This window comes from Rhinolophus ferrumequinum, chromosome 3 (genome assembly GCF_004115265.2).
Source record: "Rhinolophus ferrumequinum isolate MPI-CBG mRhiFer1 chromosome 3, mRhiFer1_v1.p, whole genome shotgun sequence".
NCBI classification, from domain to species: domain Eukaryota; kingdom Metazoa; phylum Chordata; class Mammalia; order Chiroptera; family Rhinolophidae; genus Rhinolophus; species Rhinolophus ferrumequinum.
This window is the reverse complement of record NC_046286.1, coordinates 68,000,398-68,025,225: the sequence shown is the minus strand read 5'-3', so window position 1 is coordinate 68,025,225 and position 24,828 is coordinate 68,000,398. Positions and strand designations below refer to the sequence as shown.

The 24,828-nt window shown below is 42.0% G+C and overlaps 2 protein-coding genes across 5 annotated transcripts in view; one reads left to right on the top strand and one right to left on the bottom strand.

Moving 5' to 3' along the window:
- ROS1 (ROS proto-oncogene 1, receptor tyrosine kinase) overlaps positions 1 to 1,548 on the top strand; it is a 96,501-nt gene extending 94,953 nt beyond the window's left edge. For both annotated transcript variants that reach the window (XM_033102665.1, XM_033102664.1), the window contains exon 44: positions 769 to 1,548. In XM_033102665.1, the coding sequence (XP_032958556.1) occupies positions 769 to 1,076 (308 nt within the window). In that variant the 3' untranslated portion in view covers positions 1,077 to 1,548. The remainder of the gene's footprint in view (positions 1 to 768) is intronic.
- A 14,029-nt stretch (positions 1,549 to 15,577) lies between these two features.
- On the bottom strand, positions 15,578 to 23,441 carry VGLL2 (vestigial like family member 2). Of its 3 annotated transcripts, none has more exons than XM_033095185.1 (5): positions 23,152 to 23,426; positions 20,635 to 20,920; positions 18,080 to 18,607; positions 16,808 to 16,870; positions 15,578 to 16,724 (listed from the first exon to the last, which is right to left on the bottom strand). In XM_033095185.1, exons 1-4 carry the CDS (start codon positions 23,230 to 23,232, stop codon positions 16,827 to 16,829), a joined length of 939 nt encoding a protein of 312 aa, XP_032951076.1. In that variant the 5' UTR covers positions 23,233 to 23,426; the 3' UTR covers positions 15,578 to 16,724; positions 16,808 to 16,826. The 3 variants fall into 3 exon arrangements, with proteins under 3 accessions (XP_032951076.1, XP_032951059.1, XP_032951067.1); XM_033095168.1 differs by having other exon boundaries at positions 15,579 to 16,724; positions 20,635 to 20,947; positions 23,152 to 23,441; XM_033095176.1 differs by lacking the exon at positions 16,808 to 16,870 and having other exon boundaries at positions 15,582 to 16,724; positions 20,635 to 20,947; positions 23,152 to 23,441.
- Positions 23,442 to 24,828: the final 1,387 nt, after the last annotated feature.

Here is a 24,828-nt window from a genome sequence, read left to right as displayed (position 1 = left end):
CCTTGAAACTTCTTCCTAAGATAGCCACATGGCACATTCTCTCACTTAATTCAGGTCTCTACTTGAATTTTACCTCATTAAAGAGGATTTTGCCAATGTCTCATATAAAATAGCAGCCGCCCCACCATTGCTTTCTTGCCCCTTTTTCTGCCGAATTTTCCCTCATAGTGCTTATCACCACCTGACATAGATTCAGTTGTCCACTCATTTGTTGTCTGTCTCCCCCCATTAGAATGTAAACCCCAAAGAACAAACAAGTTCATTTCATTCATCTCTGTGCCATCAATACCCAGAACACAGCCTGGCATATACTAGGCATCCAATAAATATTATCTTAATAAAGGACTAAATTACTTAATCTAACGGTAGATATTTCAGCTGCAGTGGCAAGATGGAAGGATAAGCACTTTAGACAAAAAGGACTCCTATGACCACTTAATTTCTATCACAAAGGAATTAATTTCTTCATCTATTATGGAAGAATCAATTAGCTCTGTGCTCTCACCACCTTTTACGTACTCCTTTATTATAGCACACAACACCTCCTATGGTATTATATCTGCTCCCCTACTAAACTGCAATAGCCTCAAGGACGGGGAACATGTCTTATTTATCTTCGTATTCCCCTTTGTATTCCCTTAATGGTCCTCATAAATGTTTGCTGAACCAATGTATAAGGTTGGTGTTGTTATAATTCTCAGCTTGTATATCACACATAAAGGAAATTAAATAGATACTAGAATAACTTTCAACTTTGTTTTTTCACAGATGAAGACGGCAACGTGATTTGTTTGAATTTGGATGACAGTATGTCAATTGCTTTAATGGAATCCAAGAACCAAGAAGGGTTAAACTATATGGTACTTGCCACAAAATATAGCCAAGGTGAAGATAATTCTGAGGGTCCTCTAGGCTCCGAGGAATCTGAATCTTGTGGTCTGAGGAAAGAAGAGAAGGAACCACATGCAGACAAAGGTATCTGCCAAGAAAAACAAGTGGCTTACTGCCCTGGCAAGCCTGAAGGCCTGAACTATGCCTGTCTCACTCACAGTGGACATGGAGATGGGTCTGATTAATAACTCGGTTTGGGAAATGCAGAGTTGAGATGAACACTCCCATTAAGTAGTTACTGAAAGAAAACCCTAGTAGAATGATAGATTTGTGGTGGTCTATGATTCTGAATTACCACTGGAAAGTTCCCGAATTCTGATCTTGGTTCTGAGAACCACTTGGTTTCAGTTCTGACAATCCCCATACCAACTGTCTCAACTTCCACCAAATTCTGAGGTGAACCACTGAGCATTTGGAAAGCTTAGGAAGACTCATGAGTCTGGAAGGGAAACTGCTCTCCCCCACCCTTGAGGTCCCTTAGACCATTGCCCACCCTTCAGTCGGCTGTAACAGAAACATCTTGGTCAGATGATTAGAGATAAAATAGGTATGTTCAAGGACCTGAAGGAGGGGGATGAGAAGCTTGCTCAGGGGCGCGACTGAACTACAGATTATCCCAAGAGACCAAGGAAATGATTAAATAACTGCACATACCAAAGGAACAAGCAGTTAGACTTGAGAAATCACTTGGAAAGCTACTGCTATAGTAAAACATTGTTTTTAATGACTCTTCTAAAATATTTTGTGTTTTGGAGGTTTTGAACAGCAGCTTCAGTCATACTGAAAATAGGACCATGAAGATCTCTAAATCCTAAAATTTAGCATTCCACGATCTCTGGGTTGTATAAAAATCAATCTATGACTTGTATGCTGTTATGGAAATTAGCTAATTAAAGGTTTTTATTAGCCATATCTATTGTATATATAAAATACTTAAGATTACATTTAGAATCAAATTGTCCTTAAAATTAAATATAAATGATTATACAATGTTAATTCAAGTTCTGTGATTTTTAGCAACTACATGACATAATAAATACCTAAATGAGAACTATTTTAAAAATTCTTGAGAGAAACACTCTAATTTAAAGCCAATCATTTCTTTTTCTTCCATTCTTTATCCTTTCCTTCCTCCCTTCCTTCCTTCCTTCTCTCTTCCTTCCTTCCTTCCTCTTTCTTTCTCCCTTTCTTCCCTCCCTCCCTCCTTCCCTTCTTCCTTCCTTCTTTCCCTTCCTTCCTTCCTTTTTCCCTCCTTCCTTCCCTCCTTCCTTCCTTCCCTTCTTTCCTTTTTTCCTTCCTTCCTTCCTTCCTTCCTTCCTTCCTTCCTTCCTTCCTTCCTTCCTTCCTTCCTTCCTTTCTTCCTTCCTTCCTTCCTTCCTTCCTTGCAGCTACCCATTTTAATCTGAAAGGCTCAATTGCTTTAATTGCAACACTAATGAAAACATTCTGTGTGTTATTCATTTGCAGTATAGAGGATGTTTGCTAGATATAGAGAAGGACATTTTGATTATAACATTTGCTAAAATCTGCCATGGAGGAGGACCACATATCTGCTTCCACCTTGGATAATTTAGTTCATTTTTCTACTGGCCTACTGTCTGAGAACCTTCACAGATGATTGGCTATGATGAGAAACACGGGGAAGTCAATGTATTCTGTGGTGAATAGCCTCCAAGTAAAGGGCCAGGATTTGGGCCACTTGGCCACATCTGTTATTCCACTGAACAAGACAGGGTATTTTCTGAGCTTCCTTTTGATAGCCCAGCATATGCCACCCCTTCCTAGGTTAGGGAATTCCTCCACCTTCATCTTCTGGGCCGGAGCTATGTTCCATTTGCTCCTCCAGGATCTCTTGCAGCAGAAGTCAGGCATGTGACCTGTGGCCCCCACCACTCAGACACACCCACCACCGGCTTCTAACTGAGAGCTAAAGATGCAAAGAAACAGGGATCACAGTGAGTCTTTCCTGGTGATGGTGGCAACTGCAATGTGGTCTGGCAGAACTGCAGAGTCCAGGGCCAGGATAGTTGGCAGAATCGGGAGCCTGGTGTTTCTGGCAGCTGCGGTAACCAGACCAACCGGTTCTGCTGTCTGCGTCTAGCCATTGCTTTCAGCTCCGTAGACCCCACTCTGGTTCTCAAGGCCTCCCAGGAATTCTGTGAGTTCCCCTTATTTTTTTTAATGAATGTTAAATCAGACAGAGTCAGTTTCTGTTGCTTACAACCAGGACTTTTGCTCTGCCAGTGCCATGGACATTTTTCTGCAAAACACAAAGGGATCAGAAGTGTATAGAAGAATTGAATTTTAGTACAATACATTTGCATTATAATTTGGACAATAAAGAAATGTATAGGATATCTAAGGAGAACAGCTCATAAAATATGTTTCACGTAAAATGTAAGTGCAAATTAGTAGTCTTTTTTATAATTCACAATAAGTAATATTGATAGACATATTTAATTAAGACAAAAACAGTCAGGGGCTAAAATCTCACAGGTAAAATTTATTACAGCTAAAAGTAATTTATAAAATACAAATGGCTGGTAATATTAAAAATTCTGTAAGTTAATTTTGTAAAAATTAGATTTTGTAATCTAGAGGAAAATGATTGGCAGTGGCTAAAAATAGCACTTTTTAAAATGTTTTTTTTCACTAACATTTAACAGAAGTATAAAATCTTACTGACAAATTTTTTTTTTATCTGCAAAAAATGACCTGGGAATATTAGACTTCAGAGAAATAATGGCTCCCAAAGGCAGAAGCTATAAGAGATAAAAACAAAACAAAACAATATAAAAGCTGATGGATAAATCTAATCTTCATTTTATATCGTTCAAGGAGAAGTAATAATCCATAAGAAAATTACTTTAGTTGAAAATGAAAAATATTGTTCACAATTTAACAGTGCCAGTTGAACAACGATTTACCTAGGTAAAATTAATATGTTGATATAATTCCAATGAAAATGCTTTACTGAAAATTCCTTGAAAAAAGAGCCTGTCCCTGACCCCAGATACACTTATCCATACTGGTTTTCCCTGGCTTACTAGAATCTCCTCACCCATTCTTCTGTTTATCTAAATACCACTCATCCTTCAGGATCAACTCATATTCCAATTATTTGGAAAACTTGTCCCTAACTTCCTCACCATCCCCTTCTCAGAATAACCGTCGCCTTTCTTGTCTTTACATCTCATTTGGCAGTAACCACATGTAATTCCATCCTATTTCTATGTTATTTTACTTACTTAAGTGAAGTGCAATCTTTCTGAAGATAGGGTGATATCTTCTAACCCTTAGCATCTTCTTTAAGCTAAAGTAGGTTTTCATGTTTAATGGATTAATTGGCTGATTTTCTCATCATCCTTTTCCAACACATTGTGTAACAAGTCCTCACTTGTAGCTCTTGGGAGAGATGACAGAGAATTGGTCTAATGCCAAGGGGGACTCAAGAGTATTCTTTTGATCTTCCAAGACCTAGACAGACAGATTATGGAAGTTGGGGGACTGCTTTGAGCTTCAGATCAGGTTTAGGTGTGGCCCGAAATTCTGGTGAACATATGCTAAAAGAGGCAAAAATTTATTTTATCATTATCAGTTTCTCCTGTCTCAGGCCCACCTTTTATCCTCAGAATGACCTTTTGGTTAAGGTTCCCTTGACTTCTCTTTGACCTTTTCTTCTTGGTAAAAGGAAGCCAATACAACTTTGCTTTTTGTGGTTGGTCAGGGCCTGAATCAGATGACCTATTCCAATCCTTCCAGCCTTCTTCACAACAAGATTCAATGGCCAAAATATACCACCCAAACTCTATTGTAAATATTTTAGAATATTTTCTTCCTGTTTTTTTCATTTATTTGTTTTCTTCCCAAATGTAAGCTTATTTTTATGGCAGAAATAGTTGTATGATAGCATATGCTTTCCCCCTTATCATTAAAAATTCTTTGTTAATGTTTCTAAGGGCTGCAAAAACATCCCTTAGAATGGAAAAGCTGTAGTTTTCTGCTCTTATTTATTTATTTATTTATTATTAAAAAATATAACTAACATAGATTATATCAGTTTCAGGTGTACATAGTTGTTCGACATTTATATACCTAAAAAAGTGATCACTGTAAGTCCAGAAATCATCTGACACCATGCTATGCTATCACTATATTATTGACTGTATTCTCCATGCTATATGTTACTTCTCCATGAGTTTGTTTTATACCTGGAAATTTGAACCTCTTACTTCCCTTTTTACCACCCCCCCCTTTTAACTTTTCAATTACACTTAACATTTGATATTATTTGTATTAATTTCGGGTGTTCACCGTACTGGTTAGACATTTGTATAATTTAAGAAGTGATCCCCCTGACTAGTCTAGTACTCACTATACATAGCTATTAGCATATTATTGACTATATACTCTATGCTATACCCTGCATCCCCATGACTACTTTGTAACAACCAATTTGTATTTCTTATCTCTTCCAATTTTTCATCCACCCCCTCAATACCCCTCCCCTCTGGCAACTATCAAAATGTTCTTTGTGTCTATGGTGGTGTTTCTGTTTTATTTGTTTGTTTTGTTCTTTAGATTTCCACATGTATTGGAAATCACATTGCATCTGTCTTTCTCTGTCTGACATTCTCCACTCAGCACAATACCCTCCAAGTCTATCCATGCTTCCACAGATGGCAAGAACCTATTCCCTTCCATGGCCGAGCAATATTCCGAGTGTATATGTACCACCTACTCTTTATCCATTTATTCATCGATGGATACCCAGGCTGTTCCACATCTTGGCCATTGTAAACAATGCTGTAATGAACATATGGATACACACATCCCCTCCAAGTAGTGATTTGGGTTTCTTTGGATAAATACCCAGAAGTGGGATTACTGGGTCCTTCTTTGTCTCTTGTTTGTCTCTCTTTGCCTTTGTTTTAAAGTCTATTTTGTCTGGTATAAGTATGGCTATCCCAACTTTTTGTTTGTTTCCATTTTCATGAAATATCTTTTTCCATCCCTTTACTTTCCATTTGTGAGTGTCTTTCAATTTGAAGTGAGTCTCTTGTAGGCAGCATATGTAAGGGTTTGGTTTTCTTATCCATTCAGCTCTCCTATGCTTTTTTATTACAGCACTTAATCCATTTACATTGAAAGTAATTGTTGATAGATATGTAGCTATTGCCCATTTTGTTATTCATAATTTTGATCTTTATTTTTCCCTTGTCTTAAAAAAGTCCCTCTAGCATTCCTTGTAATACTGGTTTGGTGGTGATGAACTCCTTTATCTTTTTCTTGTCTGGGAAGCTCTTTATCTGTCCTTCAATTTTAAATGACAGGCTTGCTGGGTACAGTAATCTTGGTTTTAGCTCCTTGCTTTTTATCACTTTGAATATTTTCTACCAATCCTTCTGGCCTGTAAAGTTTCTGTTGAGAAATCAGTTGGCAATCTTATGGGGGCTCACGTATAAGTTACTAGTTGCCTTTCTCTTGCTTCTTTTAGGATTCTCTCTTTGTCTTTAACCTTTGTCATTTTAATTATAGTGTGTCTTGGTATGGGTCTGTTTGGGTTCATCTTGTTTGGAACTCTCTGCACTTCCTGGGCTTGTATGTTTATTTCCTTCACCAGGTTAGGAAAGTTTTCAGTCATTATTTCTTCAAATAGGTTCTCAATTCCTTGTTTTTTCTCCTCCTGGTATCTCTATGATGTGGATGTTGTTATGCTTAAAGTTTTCCCAGAGGTTTCTTAAACTATCCTCATTTTTTTCTACTATTTTTTTCTTTTTGCTGCTCTGATTTGCTGCTCTGATTGGGTGTTTTCTGCTACTTTGTCTTCAAATCACTGATTCAATACTCTCCATTTAGTCTGCTGGTGATTCCTTCTTGTGCATTCTTCATTTCAGTTATCGTGTTCTTCATTCTGCTGGGTTTTTTTTATGGTTTCTATGTGCTTTATTATGCTTGCTATCTTTGTTGAAGTTCTCACTGAGTTCCTTGAGCATCCTTATAATGATTGTTTTGAACTCTGTCTCTGGTATGTTGCTTACCTCAATTTCATTTAATTCTTTTCCCGGAGTTTTCTCCTCTTCTTTTATTTGAGACATATTTCTTTGTTTCCTCATTTTGGCCACCTCCCTGTGTTTCTTTCAATGTATGAGCTAGATCTGCTATATCTCTCAGTCTTGGCCAGGTGGCCTTATGTAGTAGGTGCCCTGTAGGACCCTGGCACAGTCTCCCTGGTCACCTGCTCTGGGTATTCCAGGAGTGTCCCTTGTGTGGGTTGTGTGTGCCCTCCTGTTATAGTTGAGTCTTGATTGCTATTGGCAAGTGAGTGAGTGGACTTGATCCTCAGGCTGATTGGCTGTGGAGTTTGGCCATGTGCACAGCTTACATGTTGGTGTGGGGGCGACTTACCCCAATAAGTGGGATTCACCCCAGCAGGCTCTGGAGCCTGTTGAGATCGCCCTTTGTGTGTGTTGCTTGTGGGGCTAATTGGGCAGTGCTCTTATGTGGTCTGAAGACTACCTCCAGGTATGTGGGTTCTGGGGCCTCTTGAGCGGGGCTTCAATGTAGACCCTGGGGAAGGGGAGAATTCCCAGTCATTTCAGACTATTGGACACAGAGTCTGAGTTGACACTGATATCCAGAGACCTGAAGCATCTAATCCTCATTAGAGTGGGGATTATGGAGCCAGATATTAAATGAGTCTTGACTAAAGTCTAATCTAAAGCATGTCCACTACATCCATGGACCCACTGGTGGGTACTTCCTTACTCTTCAAATGTATAATTGGGATCGACGTGCTTGGTGGTTGGCTCATTGGATCCTTGGTCTGTGGCATAAAATATATCATAGTGTGAAGGCCAAGTGGAAACCTCTGAAACTGCTGACCTCCTCCCTTCCCTCCTCTAGCCAGCATAGTAAGTCAAATATAAAATTAAATCCCAGGGGGATGACAATGATTAGTGCCACCATTAAAGATCTAAAGGTTGTAGGATTCAGGGTTTCTATATCTCTATTTAATTCACTGGGGCTCCTGTAGAAACTGGATGGAACCTAGAGAATGACTCTAGAGTATACAAGTTAAACAAAATAGTAGCCCCACTTGCGGTTGCTGAGCCAGATGTAGTATTTTTGCTACAACAAGTGAATAAGGCCTCAGTGCATGTATGTGTCCTGGCATCTGCTTATCAGAGGATCTTAACTGATGTATCACCCTATTGATGAAACAAATGAAAGGACAACTGAGAATTGACATTCATGTGGAGCTAACTGATGGCCTTGACAAGTGTGTGTGTGGTACAAGCTAAATTAAAGTGAGTACAAGAGAAAATGAAAAAGTAAGTAAAGAGAGCAAGAATATGACTCACTTAAGGCATTTTGCCACTTAAAGACAATAGAGAAATTAGTAACAGGAGAGATGGGGTCAAGGGAGGTTTTATTTTTTTTAAAGACAAGAATTACAGACTGTTTTATATTAATAGGAATAATTCAATGGAGAGGGAGAAGTGATGGTACAGTAAGGAGAAAGGATAATTGTTGAAGTGTATGTCCTTGAACAGAAGACAGAGATTGAGGGTCAGGACACAAGTGCGGGAAAAAGGATATTTGACACCATTTGGCTGCTACTAAGAGTGACAGAACCTCTCCCCACTCCTTTTAATAAGATTTTCTTTACTGAAATGGGCTTTCAGACAGTTTTTATTTTTTCAACTTGTACTACACTCAAATCAACATATTTTAACCTTGGTTTTCATATAATAATATTTAAACATTTAATGCAGTAATTTTTGGGGTGTTTTTTTCCACAATAGTTGGTGGTACCTGCTTAATGTACTTAATATCTAGTTAAGGGTAACGAGTATTGTTAAGTCAAGAGTGAACAGGATGCAACCTCTTACATCCTGAACTTGTGTCACAAGATGTTATATAATAAATGCAAATTAAGTGTTGTACACACTAGATGGTAAGAGTACCAATAAGGGTGAGACCACTTACTGTGTCTGGTGCGGAGACAAGGGTTCATGGAAGAGGCAGAACTTAAGAATAGATAGCAATTGGATAAGAGAGCAGTATGGGTAAATGTTCTCTAATACAAGGAGAGGTAGGAATTTACAGGGAAAATTCTGTGGGATATGAGACAAACAATGCAGATTGCTCTAATCTAGAGGAACAGTCAACTGGAAGAATTGTGTTTAAATACTCTTGTAATTTCTAGATTGTGTACCATTGAGCTGAAATTGACGATGAGCTTGATGTCCTCTTGAAAACTGAGTCCAGATAGTTCTAACTTCATTCTGAGCATTGATATAGACATACAGGACAAGAAGGCACAAAGACCAAATCAGAAAATGGAAAGACAATGTGCATAGCACTTTCTATGTCACTTTTAGAACTTTTCTGTTTATAGTAAGGAGAAAGGGAGTAAAGGATATGTAACTGACTTCCAGTTAGGAATTCCTCTAATAAAGGAAGTGACAAGAATTAAATGTGCACTCTCAAATAACTATAAAAATACAGTCAGAATTTTGTTTATTTTCTTCTAATAACATTTTATTTCTTTTTCAAAATTATTTATTTCCTTTTTTGAGTTACAGTTGATATTCAATATTATTTTATATTACTTTCATGTGTACAGAGTAGTGGTTAGACCTTTATATAATTTATGCAGTGATTCCCTTGGTTAGTACCCACCTGGCACTATAAATAGTTGTTGCAACACTATTGACTATGTTCCCCAAACTGTACTTTACATCCATGTGACTATTTTTTAACTACTAATTTGTATTTCTTAATCCCTTCACCTTTTTCACCCATCCTCCGTTCCTCTCCCCTCTGGCAAGTTTGTTCTCTGTATCTATGAGTCTCTGTTTTGTTTGTTCATTTATCTTGTCCTTTAGATTCCACATATGAGTGAAATCATATGGTATTTATCTTTCTCAGTAGTTAGTTTTTATAATCTGAAAAGTTATATGCTATTAAACTATGTAATTTTATTTTGACATTTAATGTCTTGCCTTGTTGCTGTTCTGTGACATCAGGAGATTCACTGTTACCTATACTCTGCCTCATTCTCCTAAAACCCATTCTCCTAAAAGCCTGTGTTACCTGCAGACTGGTACATTTTATGGCTGTGAAGCATTGTTTATTCTTTTATAGTTTCAATACATTTTATTTCTCAAGCAAAAAAGGGAGATGGCAGTATCCCAATGGTAGATTTTAAAAATTTTCAGTCCTATTTATAACACCATTACTTAAACATCAAATAACCAGATATCCCAAACTTCAGTGCAGGATGATGGTGCTAGCATTATCACTTTTTATTTATTAACTGGATAGTTTGGAACTGTTAAGTGTAAAATTGTAAATAATTTTCCTTCTCACCAATTCTAATTGAATGCAATTCATTGTGGTTTTCTCGATAGGTATAAGGCTGACATGTCCCTAGATCCTTTTCTTACTCCTCTAGAAAAGTATCAATGAAATGTGTTTTTAGAAGAAGTCTTTGAACAAGGAAGAACAATATCACAAGCTCTGTTCTGTATGTTTTTTATCAAAATCTGTCTGTCAGTGCCCTTCTCTCGGTTTCTGAGTGTGGAGGAGAAATTGCCTGAGGAAAGAAAGGGATTTCACACTCCACAAAGCAAGGTGGAATAATAAAGAACTTTTAGGCAGTGCTTCCAGAGTTATCAGAAAGTTCTATATAAATGCAGGTACAATACAAAAATATCACATGATAGTAGAGGAAAAAATATTCAATTGTTTTTTGGGGATAAATTACACATTGGGTAAAATGCACTAGAAGAAGAAAAAAGAAATAGGTAAAAATAAACAGAAATAACAAAAATATATATTTTTGTTTTGTTTTATTTTCCATCCCATTTCTCAATCATACCATTATTGGCATGGGGCCAAAAAAGTAGTTGCCAAAAATAAGGGCAAGTCTGCAGCAATGAAAATTAGTGTGAAAAGAAAAGCTTGTGACACTCCCATCAATTATAATTGTTTTGAGTGTGTGTTTAGAATTTTAATATACTTGATTTGGTTTTCCTAAATGAAGACTATTTTATTTGAAGTATTCTAAAGCTTCCAAATTATAAGGTAAATAGAATAATTTAGTAGTTGTAAATACGCGTAGAGACTAAAATATGTACTCTGAAAATAAATGTTGATAAAAATTTCTAATTGGTAACTTGATCATTAGAGTCATGCAAATAGAGATTAGGATTCAGAAAATTTTGAATTCCTTAGTTTTGTTTCCTACAGTTTAGTTTACCTTTTACCTTTTATCTCTTATGTAGTGATACTTATATACTTATTCATTTGTGCAGTTTTGATAGGAAATGGAAATAATGATAACAGTGGAGGATAGTTTGAGCAAAATCACTTTAACCATTTTGAAACATTGGGAGATCAGCAGAATGAAAGAGATTACTCAGAGATTCTAAGAACAAAACAAAAGAATAGGAAATATGGTGCTGCTGCTTTTCTAGGTGAGGTAAATGAATTCCAGCAAGGCAGAGGATATTTGGTCTTCTTATTTTTGTTTTAGAGGAGCTTAGTTTCATAAGAGTACATTGGAAAACTCATAGACATACTGCAATCTGAAGTAGACATGACCCTATATTGTGGAGAAATTTTGATTCTTTTCTTATTGAGTTATACTTGTTTTTTAAAGTGAACAATTCCGAATAAAAGGTAACGCTTTCCCAAAGTAATAATTATTCTAGTAAATTCAATACATATTTCGCTAAACAATATGCTTCTCTAAACATTAATTCTTCAGTAAAATAGTTCACTCTTTCCCCCTAAAAGAGAGTTTGTCTTCTTAAAATGAGCTTTGATTAGCAGAATCACCTCTTCCGACTCTGCCAGTGGCGGCTCTGTCGGGTCACGATGTTTCTGCTGGAGTGGGTCAAGGCTGGAAACAACTGGGAGCTTTTCCTGAAGGTTGCTTTGCCTTTTTAGGTTATGAGGGTCTCTCTGTGTTTAGGATAACATGATTGACAACTCCACTCCAGTTCCAATTAGCACTCTATAATTTATTAGCTTCTGCTTTCGGGTTATGCGTTAACTTCACAAATATTTCAACCACGGAAACAGCAGCTATCAAGTGTCTCTTTCCTGATCCAACCCTCTGGGGCTGGAGTGAAATACAAGGAAAGAGCAGTACAGTTGGTCTGTCAAGTGAGAATAATCATTTATGTCTGTGCCTGTCTGAGGGCACGGTGTCTCTGATTACTCTTTAGGCCTGCACGTGTGTGTGTGTGTGTGTGTGTGTGTGTGTGTGTGTTATTTGTAGATAGATGCTATTGTGCAGATACTGTACTTGTATTATTAGAGTGTCATGTATTCATGAGACCAAGGAGAGCTGGTGTGGAGAAAACGTGCAATTTACATTTGCTTAACTCTGCTGTTTGTGTAAGTATCAAAACTTCAGTTATGTACAAACAGCAACTACAATAACCATACCTGCTTTGAACAACCATGGTACTATTTCTTTTCTCCAGATTTTAGGAGTATGTAATAGATAATGAATAATAATAAGTCTTTAAAAATCTTGCAAGGAGGAAAGGAATTTAGAGCAAAGACTTTGACAAGTACAATCAAAATATGAATTATATACATGCAAATTGTCAACAGACTGTTAAAGCAAATAAAGGAATTGTATGTTTTCCAGGTTCATTTTAAAAGTCTTTTCAAATATCTTTGTTTTTCTTCCATGCTTTGACACCTAATGAATTATATTTTAAAATGCAATTTATGGAAATGGCATTTATATGAAAAGCAGTTTGTCTAAGTTTTATTTTTTATCTCCTCGAACTCCAAAGTAACCAGTCCCTAAGTGCTTAAAAAAAAAAAAAAAAAAAAAAAAAAGCTTCTTGTTTATTTTGATAGATGTATGAGTGCATGCACATAGGAGCAGGGTTTGGGATTTTAAACAACCTGGAGGTTAAAGTTACCTTAAGAGTTGTTTCCCTCTGGTGCAAAAGGGCGGAGAAAATGCAATACTTACCCAGAAACAGTGGCAGGAGAAGACTGCAGTCAGAGAGACTGAGTCCCAACACCCACCATCCCTGCCTTCCCTCCCATCCAGGCCCAAATCAAACTTAAGTCATTGCTAGAATTTGCCACCATTGAAATAGAACTTCAAAGGGGAAATGAGACAGGATGGCAACTCCTTTTAAATTAAAGCAGTAGAACAGATAGAGTTCCCTGTAGTTGGGTGACTGGGTTCTCAGCCAGAGGGCAATCGGCAAAAGGATTACTTGGTGGTGGAGAGCTGTCTCTCCCCTTTTCATCACCTCTCTTTTAGTAGATGCCAAGTGCAAAGGAAAAACTGTGGGTGAGGAGGACACCAGTGCTAACCGGGGTGATTACAAGAGATTCGAATCTTTCTCTCAGGCCCCTAATCAGGTACAATGTATGTAAAAATGTCATGTTTGCATTTTCTGATGCCATCCTTTTCTCCTGTCTCCTTTCCTTGAATGTGCTTCTTTTTCCCAACTATGAGGGCCTTCTCTAATCTGCATAGTTTCATGAATATTAGCAATACAGGCAGGGGAATTCCTATTTTGCATGACTTGGTGGGCATAAAGAATGTCAGTTAGGGCTATTAGCTCACCAAAGTTCTCTTTGATGCTTTTCTCACACAGGACAGAATCATTATAGTTTTAGGTCATCTTGTATTTCTGCTTTAGGAACATATAACATGGAGGGAAGTTCTCTCCTCCGTGTGTCCTATATGCCAGGTCACTGGAGCCCTGCTCAGCAGTCTGGATGGTCTGCTCAGGATCTGGCCCTAAAGGCCAGTTCCAGTGAATGAGTCTCCTCACCAGCAACCTGATATTCAGGTCAGATGCAGCTCAGGAGAGAGGTTTCAGTAATCAGAACCTCATGGCTGAGAATATGCTCCCTGTGGGTGCTGATCAGAGAACTTGTGAGCGCCACCGCAGGTGGAGCATGGGGAAAGAGCCTGTCTCAGAGGGGACCACTTGGAGATGTCTAGCAGAGTGTGCACTGCTGTGATCTCTGCTTCCACTGCATACTCAGTGGCAACGTCCGAACAGCAAGCTGGAACTTAATGTATTTTATTTTTGCTTGTACATTGCAGTAATCCATGCCAATGGAACATGGATTTAAAAAATCCACAGAGAAGTCCAAAGTTAATTTTAGTTATTGCTTCAATGTCCAAATCTCAGGCTAACTCTTACATGACTTGGTTGGGTTGGGTGTGAAAAGCTTCAGCGCACTGAAGGCTAATAAATACTAAAATGAATGAACAAGAGAAGCAATAAGAATTCCCTCTTGGAGAAGAATGGAAATCTTCATCAGGCTGACTGGTCTACAGGTAGTGGCATCTGATGAAAGAGTATGGACAATGTCCTATGATGATTCCTTTAAGACCTGGGATCCTGTGAGTTCTACAGTGTGTCAGGGTTTGCTGCCCTGCCTCTCCCCTTCCTTATTCATCTACTGGGGAGGAGAACTGAAGCCCAAAGCTGAGGAGCTAAAGACAAATCAGAGGTGGACAAGCAGTTACTGCAGTAGATGACCGTGCAGTCTCTGCATCTGGGCTGCTTGGGTTGGCATCCTGGCTCTGCCACTTACGAACTATGCGACCGGGAAAATTATTTCTCCTCTGTGAGCCACAGTGTTCTTGTCAGTAAGAAGGGGATCATAATAATACATATCACATGGAATTTTTGTGAGGCTTTAATGAGTTGACCTGTATATAAAGCCCTCAGACTAGTGTAGGATAAACAATTAACATTAGTTATTACTATTGTTATCACGTCTAGTGCAGCTTAATCATATAGTACCTTCCACCTAAGCAAAAACAGTAATAGGTCCTTGTAATGATCATAATCTACTTCACAGCTACCAACATGAGAGGAAGACGGGAAGGGTAACTTTGCTGAGCCATATTCTGAGTAAGGTCCCGTAACTGCCCCCAACTCTTGACACTATTGTTTATATTTGCCTCTCATGTTACAATGAAGGTCAAGATTTGAACTAATATTTTTATGCTTTAACAACCTACAGGGGCAAATTGGGCATAACACAAAGTATCTCCCTCGGAGATACACAAATAACTTTGGCGTCATGAGATAAAAAAGGAAAACCATTAATTTCTTAACAATCTTTTTTACCCGACTGGTAGGTTTGGTTACTTAGCCTAACTTACTAAGATATAAAAATAACCAATTTTTCAAACATACTTTTTAACTGATAACTCCACTGTCTTAAGAGTCTAGAATTTAAGAAGTAACAGTAATTCTCTTCTGAAAAATAGTAAATGTGTATCTGACTGAATGGTATATGGGGTAGTGCTTCCTGTACTATCTCTGCTTCTGACTTCATAAATGCTAAGAAAGAGGTAAGCCCTGCGCTTCTGTGGGTCACAATTTTCTCATTTGTAAAAGAGAAGGGAGATACCTAACTCCTCATTTCCAGGGTTGATATGAGAGGTGGAGGGGTTGACAGATTTCACAGCATGGAAAAACAGGTTTCACTTTGGAAAAACAAAAATATATATATATACATATATATATATATATGTATATATATATGTATATATACACATATATATATACACACACACACATATATACACCTACATATATATGTAATATTATTTTCTGACATCAGATCATGCTACTATAAATTATTTTATTTCACTAGAAAAACTAAGACATTTTCTTTTTATGAAACAACACAGCGACCTTACAGTAAACAGACATTTTTAATGTTTGTTTCTTCTTCCTCATCACCGTCAGCTTTGCCCACGCACAGACCCCTTCCCCTGTCCCAACACTACATTGACCAACTCATGACCACAGAGACTAAGAAACATATTCGAGGTATTAAAGACTCCATGGAACATTCCCTCTTCTTGTGTTGATTCCTAGTTCTTCTTCGTGGAAACAGTTGGGGTATCTTGTTGCTTTTTTTCATCCAGTGGAGGATAGAGTGAGGATCAGAATTTGTGGGAAAGAAGGCAGAGAAGGGTTTCTTCTTTCACCGTAAAATGTTCCTTGTAAAAAATATGATATATGTACACGCACATATAAAATATATCCAGTGCAATTGCAATTGTTGTGCCAAACACTGGGAAGTGCCACCTTGGTCGATGTATTTCTGGAGTTTTAAACAGTTGTCCTACAACAGCTGCATTTCAGTAAGACTTGGGCAGGTGGCTCCAGATAAGCCACTTGCCACTCACATTCAGGCTGAGGCTTCCATGTTCACAATCCAAAGAAAAAAGTGTGTCTTTGTGTCTGGACGGGGTGGGGTTGTAGGGAGGGAATGGGCAGGAAAGGAGCTGGAGGCTAGATAGGTGAGGAAGAAGGAATTGATTTCTTTTTCTCTACCACAGTCTTCGATGCAAATACAAATACATTTTAAATCTGAGGATATTGACATCAGTAGTGCTATGATCACACCACTTAATGAAATAATTCACATCAGCATAAAAAATATTCACACCAAAAATTCTCTTTCTTTCCCTCCTTCCGAGAAAACGTATAATCACCTAAGTGATCTGACCACAGATATTTCCAGTGATTTGCCCAAAAGTCGTTAAAAATAATTCAGAGTCTTTGGATGTGCTCTTTCGGCAGAAGGAATTATTTTTAGATGAAATTTCTGAGGTGTGTGTTTTGGTTTTCCCGACACATGAAGAAGTTTGAAGTCTCTGCCTTCTCTCATGTCCTCATCCCTGAAGTGAGAGGCACAGATGCTGAGCCTCCTGGTTGCTCAGAAGGGAAAGGGAAGGGGGAACCCTGGGTCAGCAGATCAGCTCAGGAGGGATGCACCACAGAGGGAATAACGACGAGCTGCAAACCAAGATCAGAAGCTGTTACAAACCCACTCGATTCATCTCTGAGTGTCAGCAAGTATGCTAGGCAGAGAGACCTACAGGGAAGAAGGTGGGTTGTCTAAAACCAGTACAGATCCTTGCTTTTGTCCTGAGGCTGCAAACCTGAAAGCACAGAGAAAATAAAAGAGAGAGAGAGAGGGAGAAGAGACAGAGAGAGGGAAGAGAAGGGGTGGGGGAGGGAAGGCACAAAATATTTAAGGAAAGACAAAGACTAATACTATTTTATTGTAAAAGTCACAGAATTCATCTAAAGGGCATGAATGAAAGTAAAAGCAAAGCCAACAGAAATATCCGTCCTTTATCTGAGGTACGGGGGAGTGGGCAAGACTACAGGCCAATAATAGTTTTTTTTTTTTTTGAAGGAGAGCGCAGCTAATGGTGGCCCATGTGGGGATCGAACCGGCAAACTTGTGTTATTAGCACCACACTCTAACCAACTGAGCTAACTGACCACCCCAATAATTGCATTTATAACAGCTATTTTTCATCTGTCCTAAAACTAAAGCAAGCAAAAAGGTAAACCTTTATTTGAATGCGCCTTTCAAATTCAACTCTTTAACCATAACATTATCTTTTAAATTATATTCTTAAGTTTTACATTTGTAAGAGATCTATCTAATTTGGCAATTAAGTTGGTTTCAGAGTCATGTTTTTCTTATAACTGTCACTAGGTGACAAAACACCCCTCTCCCCAGCTGAAAAGGATTTTAAACTACTCTTAGTAGTTACTCCAGATCGAGCTGTCAAATAAAAACACAATGGGAGCCAGAGGCATAATTCTAAATTTTCTAGCTGCTACATTGAAAAAAGTAAGAAGAAACAGGTGAGAACCTTAGTGATATATTTTATTTAATGCAATATATTCACTATTCAATGTGTTGAAAATAACTCAACGTGCAGTCGATATAAAAATATTAGTAAGATGAATTTTACTTTCTTTTTTTTCTGGACAAAGTTTTGAAATCCAGTATACACTATTCAGCTTAGCCACATTTCTAGTGCTCAACAGACACACTAGTGGCTAGTGACTACAGAACTGAATAGCACAGAGCTGGGATCTAACATATTTTAGTTTTTAAAAAGTCCTCTGTAATATTTACCAGCCAGGGTAGGGCAGGGTCCTATTTTCTCATTCTGCTCCCACCGATTACATAGGGTCATCTGTCTGCTGAGACACACCCGGCCACGCAGACCTTCGGGCTCCAGTGTCACTGGGATCTCCAAGGAGAACTAAGGGGGTCCAGGACTCAGTCCAGGGTGGGGCACAGGGCAGGAAGAGCCTTGGTCGGCCAAGCTCCCTCTCTGGCTTACCTGAATCCACGCTGAGGCCCAGACCCTGGGCCACGTCCCCGGCGGGGCTCGCGAAGGGTCCCCCGGGCGCAGCCCACGCTGCACCAGTTGGCTCGCCCTTGGCCGAGAGCTCGCAGGGCGGGCTGCCGGCCGCAGGTGCCGGAGCGGTCGCGAGGCGGGCCGGGCGCCCCGAGGCGGCGGGCATCAGCAGCGGCCCATAGCGCGGATCGAAGTGCGGCGCGTAGACCTCGTGCACGGCGGCGGGCCGCGGGTAGGTGGCGGCCTGGGCGCCCAGGGCGCCGCCCAGGGCATAGGGGTGGTGTGGGTGCGGGTGCGCGTGGTGCGGGTGCGCGTGGTGCCAGGGCTCTGCCGCGCCCTGGTGCAGGTGGCTGTGCAGCGCGGCCGGCGAGTAGGGGTCCGCTGTGGCGAAAGGCAGCTCCGAGTGCGCGGCGGCCAGCGGGCTGCCCAGCGGCGGGGGCACCGGCGCCTGGTACGCGCTATTCCAGAAGGAGGCGGGGAAGCTGCGCTGGCTCATCGGGAAGGAGCCATCTGCAGGGAGGCGAGCCGGAAGGGAGGAAAGGAAAAGAGGAGCGTGTCACTGCCGGGAGACAGGAATGCCGACCCTGCAAGGCCACGGGAGAACTGAAAGCTCAGGACAGGGCTAAGGGCGTGAAAGCAGCGGCTGGGGGTGGATCCGCAGCCTCCCCTTTGGGGCGGCGTCTTTCTCAGGGAGCTGCAGCCTGTGAATTCGAGGTCAGGGCAGGCTTCCTCGGATTTTGCTAAGTGTCCTGTACGCAAACCCGTGGACTAGCGGAGGAGAGGAAGAGCGGAGAGACCGCTTCCCCTAGCCCCAGGTTTGGAGCGCAGGGAACTTCACCTGCCTGCAGGCTGAGCTGCCTCCACGGTCTCCGGGCAGGCACGGCCTCCCTTTTCCAACCCGCAGCCTCTCCTCAAGCTAGATACCTCTTCCCACTCTTGGTCGGCCGCCTAGCGATCTCACTACCCCCTCTCGCGTTTCAGCCTCCCTTGCTCTAGAAAATGTGCCTCTGGTAGACTGGAAGTCCACTGACATATTTCAAAGTCTTGCTATTATTAGCCTCCTTTCTAGAAACCTTTCAATTTTTTCCCCTGGCACAGAGGGACACGAAGGGAAATCTCTTTTAAGTTTTAATTAACACACTTTCTGCATCAAGTGTGGATGCCACGCATAATAAATTATTATTATTATTATTATTATTATTATTATTATTATTATTATTATTACTGTCAGTATCACTGTTGACCCCTAGTGCCTGAAAGCATTTTAAGAGAACAGCATTTAGATCAAATTTGTTGCCTTTAGTGGGGAGGGAGGGGAAAAAAGACGTTTAATTCAAGGGGCCTTTATTGAGCACGTCTGAGGAAGGCATCTGCACACACACTAGAGAATTTTAAATACTTTAAAAATACATTCAGAGTAATGCACAGTCTTCCTATTAAAAATATTTAGGCAACTAGAGAATAAAAAGAATTTCTGTATTTACAACTAATGTTTTTGGAGCTTGTTTAGGCAAGGCTTGTACAATCTGTCAGACTCAAGAGAAAAAAAGTGAGGGTGAGCGTTGTCATGTCCCCCAAAATGTAATATTTGTTTTCCTTTCTACAACAAAGTCCTAATTTTTCAGTTTGGTACACATCAAAACCTAAGCTTAGTGAGAAAGTTTACCAAATATGTTAACTCCACCCTTCTCTTGGTAATAAAGGGAGGTTGAGATTTCAGAATAGGAGGGAGATTGAGTTGGCTTGTCCAAGAAATCATTGTGCCGGGCTGGGCAAAGCTGTGCTTTGTGGGAAGTGTAGAACAATAAGGAGGGATGTGTTTTGAGGAAAACCCTTAGAGATGTTTTGGCTGTACCTACATTCGTATTTCTTTGTTACTTTACTTGCTTACTGAAAGATGTTTTCTGCTTCAAGATTTCAATAGTAATTGAAACATGACAAAAGGCACAGGTAGGTTTTAGGAGACATTTTTCAGCAGGTTTTGCTTGCAGTGGGGCCTACGACTTTTCATTCTGGGCAAATTATCATAAACTGGGTAAGTGCCCTGTAAGTTGTAATAGGTGAAGAAGATACTCCTCCCCACTGGCTTGGCGAGTGTTTAGATTCTCACATTTGCACAGCACATTTATATATATTTTTATGTTTGTCTTACCACCATCTCCAGGGATAAGAGGGCAAGTTAAGAGGGCAAGTATTATTCTAACTTGAGAGTAGTAAATAGAGTGACCTTAAAGAGGTTAAAAGATTTGCCCAAGGTCATATTGCTAGGGAGTGGTGGAGCCAATATGCAAACCCAGGCCTCCCCATTCCAAGGCTCGTGCTTTTTTTCTAGGTCACTGCTCTGCTCTGCTTTTCTCTATCTACCTCGTGGAGGAGAGATCTTATGCCTGTGCCTATTCCTCCTTTGATTTCCTACCTTCCTGAAATGGCCCTCCTCACCTCTTCTCTGACATCTAGTATTCTTTCAGCTGCGTCTCCTTGAGCCCCAGGCTGAGAGGGCTCCCTATCCGCTCTTGCCAGTGGAGCCCCATACTCACCCCGCCAGGGCCCGGAGCTCCGCGGTGCTTTGCTGCTTGTACAGCTTGGGGAATAGCTGCTAGGCTGGCTCAGAGCCCTACTGAAGTGCTCGTCCACCACGGAGCTGATGTCCCCCTGGAAATAGGTGAAGAGGACGCAGCGGGAGTTGATGTACTCCGCCTCTGGTGGGCGCTCTTTCTCCGGGCTGCCTTCTTCCTCTTTTATACTCGCCGGAGTTTGGCTGGAAAAGGAGGAACTGCCGCTGCCGCTGCTGTTGCTGGGGCTGGCGTTGCACTCTTGGGCTTCCTGCATTTTGGAGTAATAGGCTAGTTTCTGCTCAAAGAAAGAATGGAGAAGTCAATTTCAAAAATGATGGCAAATTGGGTTCATACTGCAATCCCTCAACCGATCCCTAAGGTATCCAGGGGGCAACTGGCATCGGAGCCTAAGTCCGGTGCTCAATAACGTGGGCTTCTCAGCCAGCAGACCTCTCAACCTGCAGGTGAACAAGGGTGGACTTACTAAGAGCAACAGTGCCCTTTTTGGTGCCTCGGTCACCCAGGAATTACTGCGAGGCCACAAGGAAAGCTCTCGGAAGGTGTCAGGGTGAAGGTCCGGGAAGAAGCATAAGCAGCCCGGTTATGAATTGAGTTTGACCGCTGAGCCACGCTCAGGGCAGACATATTTTTAAAATCAGGCTCCAAGGGTAAACGGCACCCAAGTCCAGTTAGGGCCTGACTGTTCCCTGCCTGAGAATCCAGGGCAGACGCATAAGATGCAGGATTAAGCATCCTCATGATGAAACACTAAAATAGAAAAAAAATCCACTGCACACAACCAGACTGTAAAGGAAGAACTACCACAGAAGATGTGAAAAAGTTCCACTTAGGACAGAATTATAGGGGGTAAAAAGGTGGAATAACATCGTGACATGGATCATTTTAATAAACACAAGTTGATATTTGGTCACCCATATACTGTCCACTTAAAAGTGCGTCTCAATTTTTAAAGAGATCTTTTGAGTAAAGAAAAACCAGTGGGTTATGAGAATTTCCACTCTCCTCATCGCTGTACACATTGAGGTAATAAGTAATAAAAAGGAGCAGCTGAAGATCTTGGCTGAGGTTGGGTAATTGTGACGGATAGTGATTTAAAAAACCAAGCGTAGCTGCTGAAAACATTTTCTTAGAAATGAACAATGAACTGAATGCAATGTTAAAGCATTATGCAGGCAGAGATGGCCTCCAAAAAGGACGCAGGGCCATACAAAAATGAACAGAGATCTTAATGCAATAGATTGGTCCAGGGTCGGGGAGGAGAAAGGACCAAAAATAGAAAATCAACCCACCTCTCTGCAATAGTCCCAGCGTGGGAAGGAGCTCATCTCAGACATTGAAGTCAAAAGAGTTATTTAGCAATATCATCACTTCTAGCACATTCCCACTAGGCATACAATGAGGGACTCTGGTGATTCCTAAAATTAACATTGAGACTAAACAAACTCCTGTTTGGGAAGTTTAAAAAAGAGGAGAGGGAAGGGAAAAGCAGAAGCTGAATAGATATTTTGAATTTGCAAGCAAAATTGATGAAAGCATGGACTCCGACATTGGCGTGTTTTTCAATTTCCCGGAAACAGGAATCCAGGCCCTCACTTTCCAACCTGGTCCGGCCTCCTACGCCCCAATGTGATCTTGTTCTTTTCCTGGACTACCGTCCTCAGTTTCCACTACATCAGATGAGGAAATGGAAAGAACTGTTCACCAGACACAGCCCAGAGAAAAGAGAAATAGGAATAATTAAGTGAAACTTGAGTTTACAGACCCAGGGTTGAGTGGTCTTTTTAAAAGTGGGTTTGTTGATGGCAGGGCTGCCTTATTCAGCTACTCAAGTTCCTGAAAGGTAAAGTATTATCTATGAAGCTTGCCTCTGCCCAGTCAATTGTACCCCAATAATATTCTCCAAAACTTTGCAAAACAAAGATTATAAAACCAATGCGTTTCGTGAGGTTCTGTTGTAACGAATTTTCTGGTTCTGGAATTATTTGGCCTGATCGCCTGAGAATTGAAACGGGGAAAAAAATGTATGCCCTTGATAAACTTGCAGGGATTAGAATGCGGGTCTTTGGCTCTCAAACAGAAAGAAAAGACAGGCTTTTGCTCTTGTTGGGACCAAAGATTGGTTTTCTGTGCCAATCTCCCCACACCGGCACTGGGCTCGGGCTGGGACAAATCTGGAGTCCGACAGACACTAAGAAAATCCAGCAGGCGCGATCCTCGCCTGCTTATTCCCAGCAAAACCCGGGCAAGCATTAGCAGGGCTTAGCTGCCTTCCCCAGAGAGCAAACGGGCAAGCTAAAGGGGTTAGCTCAATCTAACGGGTGGCAGCGCCGGCAATCCCGGCATCCGGGCGGCGCCCGCCGCTGGTTAAACGCCCGCGGCCCGCGCGGAGGCGCCGTGGACCTCTGAGTACAGGCGGTGGTCGGAGAAGCCTGAGCGCGCCACCCGTCTCCGAGGTACTGGCCGGGAGGAGACACGTACCTGGTGGTAGGGGGTGTAGGCGGCTGCGAAGTAAGGCTGGGGAGGACCATAGACTTGGTACATAACATCCAGACAGCTCATGGCTCCCGGCAGCGAAGACAATTAAGAGTTGTATCATCAACTCTCGGTCGGCGGAGCACAGGGATGTTGCATGGGCGACGCTTGGACCCAAGCTCCCGAGTCATCTGCGGCAGAACGAGGGGTAGCGCGCTCGGCGGCTGGGGATCCCGCTCGCACGCTCCCCTCCCACCCTTACAATTCCAGCCCCGACCGCGCTCCGGGACAGAAGCGCCTCGGCTCCCGCTAGTGGGCATTTAAACCCCACGCGGGGCCGGCGTGCTGACGCCACGCCCCGGCGGCGGAGAGGTAGGGGAGGGTGGGGGGCGGGGACTGGGGGGCCAATGGGGAGCGAAGGACGAGGGCCCGAGGGGATGCGGGTGTGTTTCCCAGGGCTCCCAGTGGCCAAGGGTGCGGCGAACAGCGTAGCCCGGAGCTTGAGCCCTGAGGCTTCGTGCCGTGAGGTATAGGGATTTCCCAGGCTAAAGCTGGAGAGACACGGAGGAGCAGAGAGAAGTGGGGAGAAGGGAAATGGGAACTCTTACAGTTGGAAAGAGAAAGAAAGTTGATGAGGGGTGAGGAAAGGTCCTATGGGAGAGCTCCGGCCTCGCACTGGAGAGCTGACTGTGTGCGTCCGAGGGTGGCTCGGTGGGGCAGATTCTCTGCTTTAGGTTCCTAGTGATGGGCGAGGAGGGACGGCGCTATGCCCAGGAATCCCCTAGGACTCCCCAGTCCTCTCAGACAGGATGTCTAAGGAGTCCGGAGACCCCTCCAGGGCAGGAAGAGCTCCCTCTGCGGGGAAATGGCAGTGCCCGGGGCTTGTAACCGCTGTCCTGCTCCACTTAGCATCTTCTCGGATCCAATCCACCCGCCGCCAACTCCCACACCTCAATTCCACTCTCTGGGGCCGGTCCCTTCTGCTCTTCCGGAATGCGATCCCTCCCCTTTCTCTTGAATGTGCTCCACCCGAACCCGCTGGGTCCGGGTTTCTCGTTCTCCGCCTCTGACTCCTCCCGGGGCGAGCTGCTTTCGAGGAGTGCAGGAAGCCTTAGCCAGCCCCTGGCCGCCCTGGGTCTCCTCCTCCGGCGCCCTTTAAAGTTTCGGTAACTTTTTGAGACAAGGACTCTGGCTGCTAGAAGAGTCATCCTAGGAACTGCAGGGAGGTCAGAGAGGTCTTTCGCAGCCTCTTCAGCCCGTTCTACAGCAGCTGCGATTTTGTTTCATTTTAGAGAGGTGAAGGAGAATGCACTTCAGTTGTGAGACACATTCTCTTTCCTGCCCAGAGAGCATTCCGGCTCTCACCTGCTTCCTGCGACGCTCGCAGCTCTCCATTCTCCCCAAGCACCACCACCCCCAGCCCCCTGGGGGGGGGGTGTCCCAATGGAGTCCTCCGAACCACAAGTTTAGAAATGAATTTAGAAAAGCACGCTGTATGACTGGTCAGGTGTCGGACGGGAATAAAGGTGGGCCAGACGTGGGAGCACGGGACGGGGCAGAGGTTGGCTGCACTGAGAGCCCTGACACCGGGAAGAGGCAGCGTGGGTTACCCAAGCAAGCGAACTCTAGTCATTCCCCAGGTTAAATCCAACAAAAAGTCTGACATTGGTTCTCAGGCTATAA

Coding starts and splice junctions, on each gene's coding strand:
- VGLL2 (XM_033095168.1), bottom strand. CDS start 23,232: ATGAGCTGTCTGGATGTTATGTACCAAGTCTATGGTCCTCCCCAGCCT. Junction 20,948..23,151: donor CCTACACCCCCTACCACCAG/GTACGTGTCTCC, acceptor TTCTTTGAGCAG/AAACTAGCCTATTACTCCAA. Junction 18,608..20,634: donor GAGCTCCGGGCCCTGGCGGG/GTGAGTATGGGG, acceptor GCCTCCCTGCAG/ATGGCTCCTTCCCGATGAGC.